This window comes from Pseudochaenichthys georgianus, chromosome 5 (genome assembly GCF_902827115.2).
Source record: "Pseudochaenichthys georgianus chromosome 5, fPseGeo1.2, whole genome shotgun sequence".
Lineage (NCBI taxonomy): Eukaryota > Metazoa > Chordata > Actinopteri > Perciformes > Channichthyidae > Pseudochaenichthys > Pseudochaenichthys georgianus.
The window spans coordinates 3,935,667-3,949,145 of NC_047507.1; the positions used below are offsets into that span (position 1 = coordinate 3,935,667).

The 13,479-nt window shown below is 39.3% G+C and overlaps 1 protein-coding gene across 1 annotated transcript in view; it reads right to left on the reverse strand.

Annotated features, from left to right (window-relative positions):
- LOC117446119 (contactin-4-like) overlaps window positions 1-13,479 on the reverse strand; it is a 218,558-nt gene that overhangs the window by 14,662 nt on the left and 190,417 nt on the right. The window contains exon 12 of the mRNA XM_034082121.2: window positions 11,200-11,327. Coding sequence (XP_033938012.1) covers window positions 11,200-11,327 — 128 coding nt within the window. The remainder of the gene's footprint in view (window positions 1-11,199; window positions 11,328-13,479) is intronic.

Genomic DNA, 13,479 nt, shown 5'->3' on the forward strand with positions numbered 1-13,479 from the left:
ACACCCCAGCACACGCTCCCGATGTGATTTATCTAGTCGTTTTCTGATACCAGGCCAGAATGCCATCAGCTGGTAGGTGTTGTCATGTACACAATGAAAAAGCACACAGTCCTCTATTGCTGGGGCTAAATGGTGAGCGATGGCTGCGCAGCAAGAGTGTAGTAATAACACAAAGGGGTTATTCTGTGTGTGCTTTGTCTGTCTTTTAAAAGGCGACATCCTTGGATGAAAGTCACACAGAAAAAGGGAATAGAAAACACAAATACATGTTAAGGGTAAGAAATATATTCTCTGTGGTTTTCATGTAGGGAATGAACTCAATACGTTTAGACTAGCTCAACTACAAGTTAAACACAAATGCATACTAGGCCTTCTGTAATTTGAGCTAGTGTGAAAACTAATTAGCAAGAGAGCAGAGAGGTCTGCACAGTTATACAAAGTCACAAATAGGTGGAAAACAGGATGAATGGTTGAACAGATATGAAGGCTAATGGAGCTCCATCTCGACATCCATTTATTCCACATATAAACGCTATTGCAGTATTTATTCACTGTACAATATTTCATTTTCCATTCAGTTTATCTTTTGTTAAGCTTGTTTTATCCTTGCAGCGTTGGAGTTAGGGCTGCTCAATTCATCGTATTTTAATCGCAATTACGATGTTGGCTTGCAACGATTACGAAAATAACATAATTGATATAAAACGATTTTTTTTTTTTTTTTATTGGTTTTTCAGTTGAATTATACTTAAAGTTCAGGGTAATCAACTGTTGAACAAATACTGATCAAATGTTTTCAATAAATGGATGTTTTCAAAGTAAATGGATAATCGTTTTTAATAATCGTGATATCAATTATTGACCCACATAATCGAGATTATGATTTTTGCCATAATCGAGCAGCCCTACTGGAGGAGACTTGGATTTAAGATTGAAATGCCAAAACTATCATGTGCCTTTTGTATATAAGACAAATAAAGCCTTTGAGCCGTTGTGTACCAGACAAACTAAGTGTAAATATCTAAAGGAATAAGTAGTAGTGCAAATACTTGAGTTCCATGAGTGTGAGAACAAATAATAGCATCAATATCCATTTTTGTGTAATAAATATAATATCCAATTCCAAAGCAGATGAAATGAACACACAAGTGGTACTTGAGTTTATCTGGCACAGCTTCAGGGTGCATCTGGCAACACACGGGGAACTGATGTGAGGGAAAGGCAACAGGAGAAAACAGCTCCTGAGGGACGTACAGGGAAATCCACAATCAAAAATTGCACTCCTCTATCCCTGGAAATGCTGTAAACATTTGTCTCTTTTATTATTTCTGCAGCATAATTGGTGTGTTTGTCTCTTCTCAACATGAACTCCTCTCCTTGTGGTCTCTTACTTCCTCCAGGGATTGACTGTGACAATGACGGTGGGAATATGCTCCCTTATTACCCTCCTCTGTCATCATTTGTGACAGATTATATGGACAACCAAGGTTGGTTACACAACTCCACACTGGGCTCTTGAGGATAATTTGATTGATTTGTATCTTGTATAATGCCTTGTTACCTGCTGCCGTGGTAAACTCCGGGACAGTAACCCAGTCACTTAGCGGGGTCAATCACAGACGAGCTACAGAGTGTGTTAACGTGCTGAGTTTCACTTTGAGATCATGAAAATGGCCGTCTCCAATGTGACATGAAGTAGAATTCTGTCCATAGCCCTAATCATTTAAAAAAAAAAAACTATCCTCTAGAATTGGAAATCACGACCCAAAAGCAATATCACAATCTGGAAAATCTTCTTATGGAATACATTTCAATGAAACAATTATCGGCCGGCATAAAAAGACAAACCACTGATATTGATGCAATCAGGAACCCATTCATTGAACATTTAATTAATAATCCTCACTCCGTTAAGATCCTACTACTATGTACATGCCCCCCCCCCCCAGGAAACATGACTATTATATCGTTACTCACATCATTTTAATTATAATTGTTTTCATTTATTACTCTCTTTTTGCTTAACACAGACACACACAGTAAGACACACACACTGTTTTTGTTTTCTTTTTTGTCTCCGTGTATATTTTGTCAGTTGTTATTTGTCTTTACTTGTAAATTCACCTGTGTATATATCACACTGTACTTGTATGCAGTTGTCTTGTAACTCCTATATCAATAAATAAAAAATTCAAAACAATGAATTCAAATGTCTGTCTCTCCACAGTCACGTTTAGTAACACATGTCACCTTGTTTAACATGCATTATCATCCATAAATTAATTAAAAGAATCAAACTACTGTGTGTTGTGTGAACTGAATACATAATAAAGGCTCAAAGCATCATTTCTCCAACCATGGATGAAAGAGTGGGAATAAATTACACTCGTACTAATCTCTAAGTGGTGGCTGGACCATTCGTGACTCAAGCTTTTGGAGTGGTTTTAAGGACTAAAGGAGATTGGCTGCATATATAAAAAAAACAGATGTTTGGTTTTTAGTTGCTGAATTTCATCACATTTATTATATATGTCGCTCGCTATTATTCTGTATTAACAAAATATAATAAAAAACATAACTTTTTGGGGAAATCATTGCATGACAACTGAAACTCTTTAAAGGTCATGGCCATTTCTACAGATCATAATTCCATTGTTGAGTTCGACTAGAATAGATTTAAATCGTGCAATTTTCCAAAATCACATTGGTTTCTCAAACAGCATCTCTGTATTGAGTTTTACTCGCTACAGGGTGTACTTTGAGGGTTTGTGACTCTGCAGACCATTTACATGCATAACAACTGTTCATAACACACAAGGGGACGGGTAATAACCGGAAAAGCATGACATGGGACCTTTAATGAAGATACGTCCCCAGCTGACCCAGAAAGCGACGCAGCTTCTGGTCCAGGCTTTCGTCACCTGACGACTAGACTACTGCAACTCCCTCCTGGCTGGTCTACCTGCATGTGCCATCCGACCTCTGCAGCTCATCCAGAATGCAGCGGCTCGTCTGGTCTTCAACCTTCCTACATTCTCCCACACCATGCCGCTCCTCCGCTCCCTCCACTGGCTTCCGGTAACTGCTAGAATCCACTTCAAGACACTGGTACTTGCGTACCATGCTGCGAATGGATCTGGCCCTTCCTACATCCAGGATATGGTTAAACCGTACATCCCAGCGCGTGCTCTACGCTCTGCATCAGCCAAACGACTCGCTGCACCCTCGCTGCGAGGGGGACCCAAGTTCCCATCAGCAAAAACACGTGGGTTTGCTATCCTGGCTCCAAAATGGTGGAATGAGCTCCCCATTGACATCAGGACGGCAGAAAGCTTACACACCTTCCGGCGCAGACTGAAAACTCATCTCTTTCGACTCCACTTCGAGCGATAGAATTACTAACAAAGAACTGCTAACAGAGCACTTATATACTAACAAAGGACTGGCTTATCTATAGCCAGTTGAGTAGCACTTGACATACTTGGCTCTATGAAACCTGATGTACTTATATGATTCTGTTTTCTTCAAGGTTGTGTCTTCCTGGTCGAATGTACTTATTTGGATTAAAGCGTCAGCTAAATGCAATGTAATGTAATGTAATGTAATGTCTGGTTAATTACAAAAAAAAAAGAAAAGAAAAAAAAATGTCAGAATAATTAAAAGTCATTATTATTATGGTTGTTGTTTTTATTCATGGGTGTTTTTAGGGGCATTAAAGAGAGTGTCTAACTAGAAATTCACCATGTAAGGAGATTAAAATATTCTTATTAATAAATCATTAATTAATTAATATTTAACTTGGTTTGTATTGACCTATATGCAATATAACCAGTTTCAAATTAGATTGACATTTCAGAAAAAATAATAGGAAATAAAGGACCTGGGAAATAAAGCCTAACAACACATATTGCTGTGGTGACCCCCTCCATCCCTCCATGGAGATATCTGAGATAAGAGAACAATGCTGCGCAACATAAGGTCTGAACCTTGTTTAAAGCTTAAATTATGAATACATTGATATCTTATTATTCAAGCAGCATCAAGATGGACCACTCAACTGAACCGAAAGTGGTCTGCGAGTCAAATCAGATGACTGACTGACACTGGCTCTCAGTGGGATGCTCAGAGAACCCTGTAACCCAGGGGTGTCAAACTACATTTCATCATGGGCCACATTAGCGTTAAGGTTGCACTCAAAGGGCCGGTTGTAACTATACATATATAAATATATAAAATAATGTATTATATTACATTATTGCCTCTGAATTGGATTATTTTCGGATAGGGTAATAACTTAGTAATTAACTACGTCTGAAAGCAGAAGTCTAGGGCAAATAATTGCAAGTCTCTTCAGTGCGCATTTCACAAAAGGAGATGCATTGTGGGACATGTAGTTTATGGGCAATGTGATTCTGTAAAGTGGCATGTAAACGTATAATAAAGGTATTATATTATTTGCAAGCTCTTGCGGGGCCACATACAATGAAGTCGAGGGCCGGATGTTACCCCGGGCCTTGAGTTTGACACCCCTGCTGTAACCTCAACAAATGGTTGAACAGAAACCAGAGCGAGCTAACAGTTACCAAATGAGTCGATGCTTGGCGTCCCCACACGGCCAGTTTCAACAGTCTTCCTACAAACAGCAGCCATCATGAACAATGCTCATACTCCTGCCCCCCCCTGTGGTCAATCCTTCCAAGCTTTAATGGTGAGCATGAATTCTCCTTGAGTGTATAGACACTCTGTAGCTTTCCACACAAGGTGAGCTTGAATAATGCATGGAGGATCGAAGTGCCATGGGGCGCGTGATTGTAAAAAAATATGTAGCAGAGAAAATCTTCACCTTGTTAGTCTTCCAAACTGAGATACATGCACATGATGTGAAGGTACGTAGGTTCAAGACCAGCAGAAACTTGCAGGTTGAAGCCTTTTACTTAAAAGGTATATCTGTGGATTATTTAATGCATTAGAGGGTTAAGTAGTCTCAGTCCGTGTTGCGGAAACAGTCCTTGAATCTTCAGTTCAATATCGGGTCATTTTCGAACAAAAGTGCTATGACCTTTTTCAAAGAGAAATCGTTCCATCCCCAGTTTTACCTTCCTCTTGCTTTTATTAACAAAGAATGCTTTTATAACCATTGTTTTTAAACCACTTATTTTTAAAAGCAAACATCACAGGTCTCTCAAGGACACACTTGAATGGCAAGACATCCTTGTGTGCATCACTCAACAAACAAGATGCACTCATTACTGTTAGTTGTAGGCGTTGCAGTGGCACATCTGTAGCAACCTCCAGGTTATCACTGACAGGTGGCTGCCTTTCATTCTTCAATACGGTGGTTAAGAGTAACACATCACATTTGTTTCACATAATTGATGGCAATCAACATGGAAAAACGGGTTTTATTGGAAAACCGCTTACCTGACTTAAGTATGATACTAGAATGTTGGGCCGGAGAAATTTACATCACAAGTCACGCAGTCAAATATTCTGACTGCTCCGGTGGGTTGCCATGTCAATTCTGACTCTCTTCTCATCTTGGCAGACCTTTAATTAGCTTCACTCAGAGTCATCCCACATATTGGGGGAAGGTGTACGCGACCATCTGGAAGCAATGAATTATCTTTATCTGACTCTAGGGCCCTTGTGACCGAGAGTTGACCGGTCATTAAACTGGCAGGGTCAGCCACAGTTGACCGTTCCCAATCCTTAAGACAGATAACAGACTTCGGCTTGGTCGTAAAACATCAACAGGTCGAAAGGTCAAATATCTTAGGAGTAAGGAGAATTATTCTTTGACACTTAAGAGTAAAGACAAAATTAATCCCTCACATGCATGATGTTACTTCTGTCTTGTTCCACCAAGAGACAAAGTAAACTAAAGCAATGAGCAGGGCCATCTTTCTAGTTTGAAACCATCTCTACTATTCTCTTGATCAATATGCAACACAGCAATACATTCTGACCAATACAACTGAGCATGCTTTGTTTTATGTCTCATATTATCATTTTTACTTCAGGAGACATGAGCCTTATTTCTGTTGCACACTGTGTTTGAGAAATTGTGTTAAGCGTACTAAGAGGAAAGCCTTTTCTATTATATCTGTGGTGAACGTGACACACTGTTACAGTTCTGAATCAAATCAACAAAGCAAAGGCGTATCTCTGCCTGAAGGTTAGCCACCTCAGTGTGTAAAGTCTAATACACTAGTTCTGTAAGAGCACTGTGACACATGTGAGCTACTTGTGATGTGTTTCAACCATTGAAGCACCGGTCCAAATGACAAACCAGTAATCAAGCTGCGACAGAGCCGATGCATTTAATACATATCTAATGAAGTTCGATGGCATAACCTTTACAACTCTTCTTACAACCCCTTCCCATTTAAGGGTGTAGAAAGCAAAGTTTTGAGTTCACTTGACCATCTGTAATGATCGGCGGAGACCCATAATTACATCGGCTCATCTCCGGTGTAATCAAAATTCAGGGCCTATAATCAAGCTGCTAATATCCCCCCAGTGTTGGTATAATGGGGGCATTAACAGGGCTCATCTGTTGTGACGGCGCCGCTGCTGTTTGCTAGCTGGATTATTCACAGCGGGAGAGCCTGAATGCTGTTTGACAGGTATTCTTCAGCATTCATATCACCAAAGTCAATTTGAATAAACTACCGTCATCTCCCATAAGGGCTGCTCTTGCAAAACACATGTCTCCTAGCTAAACAGCGTTGCAATCCTCAATGAAATAGTGAATGTAAATTACCCCATCCCATTTTCCAAACAATATCGATTGTGACAGGAAGGCACGAGATCACATACAGGAACATTCGTACATCATCCGCAGAAAAACAGCTTTAACATATGAAGATGGAAAGGGAAGCAAGTGAAATAGGGTGTCAAATAAAAGCCATATTCCCTTTCACAGGAATAACAAGTGGATAACAGCAGAGTATTTTATGCTGAGAAGACATACGCAGGCGTGTTTCCTTTCAGCTTGATTGGAAAATCACATATAGGCCATCAACCTGAACCTACAGAGAGAGCGGGGGGTTTCTCCCCCCTCATGCAAACTGATTGGCTTGGGGGGGGGCTCTCTCCCATATTCATTTCACAGTGTGTGATACACGGGTAAAGGGGAGTGTAAAAGGCAGCTTGTAGCAGTGCTGTATTCTTTGTTATGCTTCAAAGTCGAGCTCAGCGCTTCAAATTTCACAGCAATGAACGTGTGAAAATACAAATACACTGACATTAGAAATCAGTTAATTTCTAAGCTTCAATTATGCAAAGGTTACTGATTCTTTTCGAAGGCTTCGATTGGAGTGAGAGGCATCAGCATAATGCAGCTGCAAGGTGCACTCTGCGCTCGCCTCCCCACATCCTTGACTGCTGCAGACTTCCAAGCATTCATAAAATATGCACTCTGTCTTTTATAATTCAACAGAAAAAGGAAACATGCCTTGATAGTGATTTAAAGAAGAAAAAGCAGGTCTAGAGTTATTTTCTTATGTGTTTTCCAGTAAAAAAGGGATGTACTGTAAATATAAAGTATAGGACATTCCTCTTGCTGTTATTCACATTGACATGCATCAATGCAAAGTATTCAATCAAACACTCTCCCGCTTCGGAAGAAATCATCCTGTTATACGATAACAAAAAGTAAAAAGTCAAACAGATTTTCTAGCTCTGTGTTGTTGAAACATCATTTCAAAAATAGTTTACAGATCGCTATACCTTGTAGAAGAAAGACAATTAAACAGATTGAACCCTTTGAGCAAGAATCATAAACTAAGGAAAAGGAAGGAGAAGCTCTGTCTTCCAGACTTCATGAGAAAATGATTTCACTTCAGAGAGCGGTGGACAACACACAGCACCTCTCATCATATGATCTGGGGAATTGGAAGGATTTTGGCTTCACTTTATTAGTTTTATTTACCCTGTGCAATTCATTCCTAACAGGTGAAAGGTCTCCTAAACCACAACACAGGCAACCCGTTGTCTGGCAACCGAATTCTCTATGGGTGATAAAGGGATCTGAATGAATTTGTTGAGGCTTGCCCACAGGATTTGCCTCGACATCTCAGAATATGCAGTGGCAGCTGTCTGATTTCTTTAAAATAATTGATGCAAGAAGTCCAATAACCTGTTGCAATATACACTTAAATCCATACTTTGGAAATTTCAAGCATGAGCATTTTCTTTCAAAAGCCTATACAATGAATATCAATCATTTTATAATCCTACATAAACCAGCCAATGAGGAAGGTCATGTCAGCAATGAACACACAAATGAACTGTGCAACCTCTGTGAATAACAGGTCCCAGTGAGGGTGTAGTTCACTGAGTGTGTCAGCAAATCCCCCAGGAACTAAAGGAGGTGAGAAAACTATCCCCCGTGGAAATAGTACAAAAAAATGCAGTGTGCACAGAAAAAATAAACCACGCAATGCAAAGGACCAAATACTTAGCTTACATTCATCGTCAATGGAAGCAAGGCTATTTTTATAGCTCAAAACAGCATTAAAACAATGCACATTTAAATAAGAGAAACCCTTTTAAAGACATACCAATGTTAAGGACGTAGAAATAAATAAAGGAGAGGCTAGATTGTTCTTCATGCGTATTTAAGGTTCAGCCAATGGCATTGCATTAAATGTTTTCTGCATTTGAAGGTGAGGTCAAACTTCCTCCAGACGTTTTTTCCTGCTCCGTGGTGAGCAGTAACTAAATGCTGCTTCTCCGTTTTTATTTTCCCTCTGGTAACTGTTAGCAGACTTCTACCCGATGACCTCAGAGGCTGAGAGGGTTCGTATCGTAAAAAGACACGTCTTGAGAGATTTATAGACGAGGAGCGGTATACACTTTTCTCCGAAATACTGAAAGACATGAAATAACTGGTGTATTGTGTTCAGCACATTTAGGAACCAGCTGCTAGAGTCCTAACAAAGAGAGAAGAACAGTTCTGTAATCTAACATGCAAGAAATGAAAGCAAGGCTTAGTTTCTCAGTTGTGACTGAACACAAGTCCTCAGATTCTTGCTTTAACGGCAGAATAAAAATGTTGTAATTGTCATTCGACGTGCCTGGTAACATGTTTCCATCATTACAAAAACGTTTCTAAATATGTCTCGAGATGAACAATAACTTTCAGCCTTCCTTGGTCAGCACCAACGACCATTTGACTGGGCGAGACCTGGCACACCTAATCATCATTTGTTTGTTTGCCTTGCAGAGAGAATATTTTGGACTCTCACTTTATGACAGATCAAGGTACATTTGAGTGCTTTCTGCATGATTACGACAGGTGATGTTATGTATAATGTGGTCTAAGGAAATTATGTGAACAGAAGAGGCCCAAGGGTTGAGCCTTGGGGAACCTCAACATCGTGTTCTGATATTCATACTTACAAAGTGAGACAAAATGGTTTATTTCCTGAAGATTCAACCAATGTATCCTATTTTGTCTCCTAGTATTATCTAGTAGTCAACTGTGTCAAAAGTAGCAGTAAGATTTAATATGACAAGAACTTAAAACAATTTCTAAACGGTAATCATGAAGGAACAGTCATGAAAGCTGTCTCAGTACCTTGACTAGGCCGAGAAATTATATTGAAATGGATTTAGTCAGAACTAAACATGGAGAAGCAGCGTTCAGTTATTATGCTCCAAATATCTGGAACCAACTCCCAGAAACCTGCAGGTCCGCTGCTACTCTGACTACTTTTTAAATCCAGCAAGAAGACTTTTCTCTTTGTCGCTGCTTTTAATTGAACTATTCATATCTTAGACTGCACTGTAACTTTTATCCATGTATTTTATCCAATGTTTATTTTATTAGCTTTTCTTTTTAATGACTGATTTTAAATGCCATTTTCTTAATGTCTTTCATTTTTTGTAAAGCACTTTGAATTGCCTTGTGTTGAAAAGTGCTATATAAATAAACTTGCCTTGCCTTGCCTTATCAATTTAGATGTAATTTATTTTCGATGTAATTTATCAATTTAGATATATTTCGTTTTTTAAACTTTTAAAAGTGTACTTGGTAGGTACTCACAAATGTATCTGGACACACTATTTAGGAGAAGCTTGGTGACTGCAGTTTTTACGTCTTCAGAAATATTCCCAGATACAATGGGGTTATTACCTATAGAAAGGTGTCCTAGTGTTTTTCGGATCTAAATTGTACATTTTGAGTTTCATTTTGAATATATCATGGTACATTTGAAGTTCCTTTCTGTCTCTTTTCTGCATTCCCCTTGGCCAGAGAATGGTTTAACTTAAGGATATCAATGGCCTTTTGTCATTTAAATAGTTTAGAGACAGAGGTCAAAGTGAGGACAGAACATGCAGAGATAGCTTCCATTATCAGTGTATGCTTACTTATGAACAGTTGTTGCTATCGTATGGAATTAGGGAGAGATAGATATTTGCCACAAAAGATCTGCAATAGCAAGTTCAGCTACTGTAACATCTGAAATATTAACAGCCTTATTGATGGAAAAGTATTCTCTAGCGATGTTGTAAGGCATAATAAGTCTTAGCACTATAGCAGAAATACAATCCCCAGGCCATATGATCAAGCAACACTCAGCCTTTTTAACACAACATATCCTCTGTCAGTACTGGTGGCACTAAAGCAGTGCGCTGAATGTTTTCAACACCTCTGAAAACAGGCTTGGCAACACATGTGTATTTACAATGATGGGAGCACAGACAAAAAGCCCTGCTTGAAAAATCAGAGTCCAGAGGGCTCTCTGTGTCTGCCTCTATACTGTATGTATTTATGAAATACTTCAGGTAACAGCGGTGACTGTGGCTGTGAGGGTGTGCGGTCGTCTTTCAAGCAGAAAGTTGTTGGTTTGATCCCAGCCCGTGCTTTCAACATGTCGGTGTATCCTTGGGCAAGATACTGAACCCTGAGTTGCTCCCGTTGGCCAACGTTGTGTGTGTGTGTGAATGTAAGTTCCTAGAGCAAGCTATACTGCTATGTATAAATGGGTGTGAAAGGGTGAAATACATGTAGTATGTAAAGTGCTTTGAGGGGTCGTAAAGACTGGATACAGCGCTATATAAGTGCAGTTCATTTACCATGAATGAAACATCGAGCAGCTCTACTTGACGTCAGAGTGGATAACACACGTCTTAGGAGATAGACTTGAGTGATGACACAGTGATGAAAACTAGAAAGAGGATAGGAAATACCTTTAATGGTGACACTTCCTGTGCTGCTGGCCACGCCAAACTGGTTTCGTGCCATGCAGGTGAAGAGGCCTGCATCAGATTTGGTTGCGTTCCATATCCGAAGGTTACCGTTGTCCAAGATGGAGATCCTGCAGGTAAGAAGAACATTATATATGTCACTGCTGTAGCATTGGCTTTTTGCTGTGCACACACTTTACATTTTCTAGCGGTTTTAACAATGGTTGACTTTGCTGCAGTGTCTCTTATTAAGTTATGTTTCTATGCAGATGACGATGATAAATAGGATTGCATTTTCAAGGTGTGAATAATTCAGTACATGCCTTTAAAATATCTAGGACAACATGCCCTTTCTACAATGGCCACACGTGCTTCAAAAATGGTCAAAAAGGCCTTAACACAAATTTGACATTTTCTTAATAATAAGCAAAAATGGAAAGTGTGTCCTTGGAAGCAAGCTTCTCTGGGAAATCAAGGGTGGACCAACTCATCAAAACACACTGAATTCTAATTAGCTGAAATGCTGTGCTGAATCTGCAAACTGTAACAACGTCAGCCTGATTGTGAGGGGGGGGGGGGATGTTGTCTAAAGATGTTGCCTGTAAATTGCTGTTCATCTAAAGTATCAAGTGAAATGAATTGATTAAGTCACTGTTGTATGGCAGCACGTTTTTGAAGGAAAATGAGGAATACATGGGGAGAAGTGTTTTAATCATGTTTATTTCCAGCTTAATTGAAAACTCGATTCTGATTTCTCAATTTTTAAACGCCAGCGGTTATTATTGTTCACTAACAGACCGTTGCTAAGAAGAACAGGCTGTTGCTAAGGAGAATCACCGGACTATGCAGTCATATCAATCCCAAGAAATACATATTGTCTGTTTAACATTAGATACATTATCCATCAGAAAAACACTTTGGAATACTTTTTTAATATTAAAGCTTATATTTGTGAAGAGCACTAAACTTTGGATTCATGATGGCTAAAGAAAACAAAAGCGCCAGAGAAGGAAAGAGGTTAAAAGACAGAGCGCTGGAAGTCAGAAAAACCTACAGAAGAAGACAGACAGAAAGGAAACATGTACTGAAACATTGTTATTCAACACATGTAGGAACGCCAGTCATATGTCTGTGTGGCTATGTCACTTACAACTACCCAACAAGTAAGATAAAGGTGGGGTAGGTAATTTTGGAGAAACCAGCTCGAGTGCGCTAGAATTTGAAAATACACACGGGGAAAAAATCTGCCTCTTCCTTACAGAGCCCCTCCTCCAACACACACGAACGCGCACATGACCAATGAGGGCACGAAGTAAGTTTGTGCCCCGATGGAAGGCTGACAGGCAGGTAGGCCATCCAGTTATTTTAGCCGGGCCGGCTCAGATGATTGGTCGTGCTTTTTACAGCGCTACGGCTTCCACAGATGAGATGTTTTTATGTATTTTTTGTCAAAGCTCTTCAGATATTCATTGCTATCGGGATGTTAAGAGCATTCCATGGTACAAAACAAAAAGTGTATCTCGAGCCGGTTTCTCAAACTTACCTACCCCACCTTTAAGGCAAGGTAAGTCTATTTATAAAGCACTTTTCAGACACAAGGGCAACTCAAAGTGCTCTCCAAAAACTTCAACAACAAATAAGAGGATTCCCAAGAGAGACACAATCCCTAAGAGATAGAAATGGAATCAAAATTACTTTTTGAAATACAGTAGATTTAAGAGTTTCAAGAGGATCAAAAGTAAAATAATATAAATGACCTCGGGAAACAGAACACAAAGGAAACAAAGTTATTGATTAAAGCAGAGGTTTCAGAAAAGCTTTTCCCCCCACTATCACATTATCCGGAAAGTATTATTAACACTCATATTCCTCCATCTATATCCTCAACTGCAAAGCCAACCTATTATACAATCTGCCTCATTGACATAATAAACACATCACTGTATTGATGAACAGCAACACGGCCAACATCGAACATAACATATCCTGTATATCAACACACAGGCTTTCTAGAGGAATGTCACTACCTTCAAATCAAATCAAATCAAATTTTATTTGTAGAGCACATTTAAAAACGATTGTAGTCGAGCCAAAGTGCTGTACATGTAATTTAAACACATACAAACACATTACATCACAATACATCACAACAGATAAAAACAATGGACCTTAAATCAGCTTCACGTGATTCCTCTCCTGCTCTTGATTGATTAAAAACACCCATCTGACAGGCTGCGCTAACTGACGCCATGACACAATGGAGCTGACACAGAAAGAGTGAAT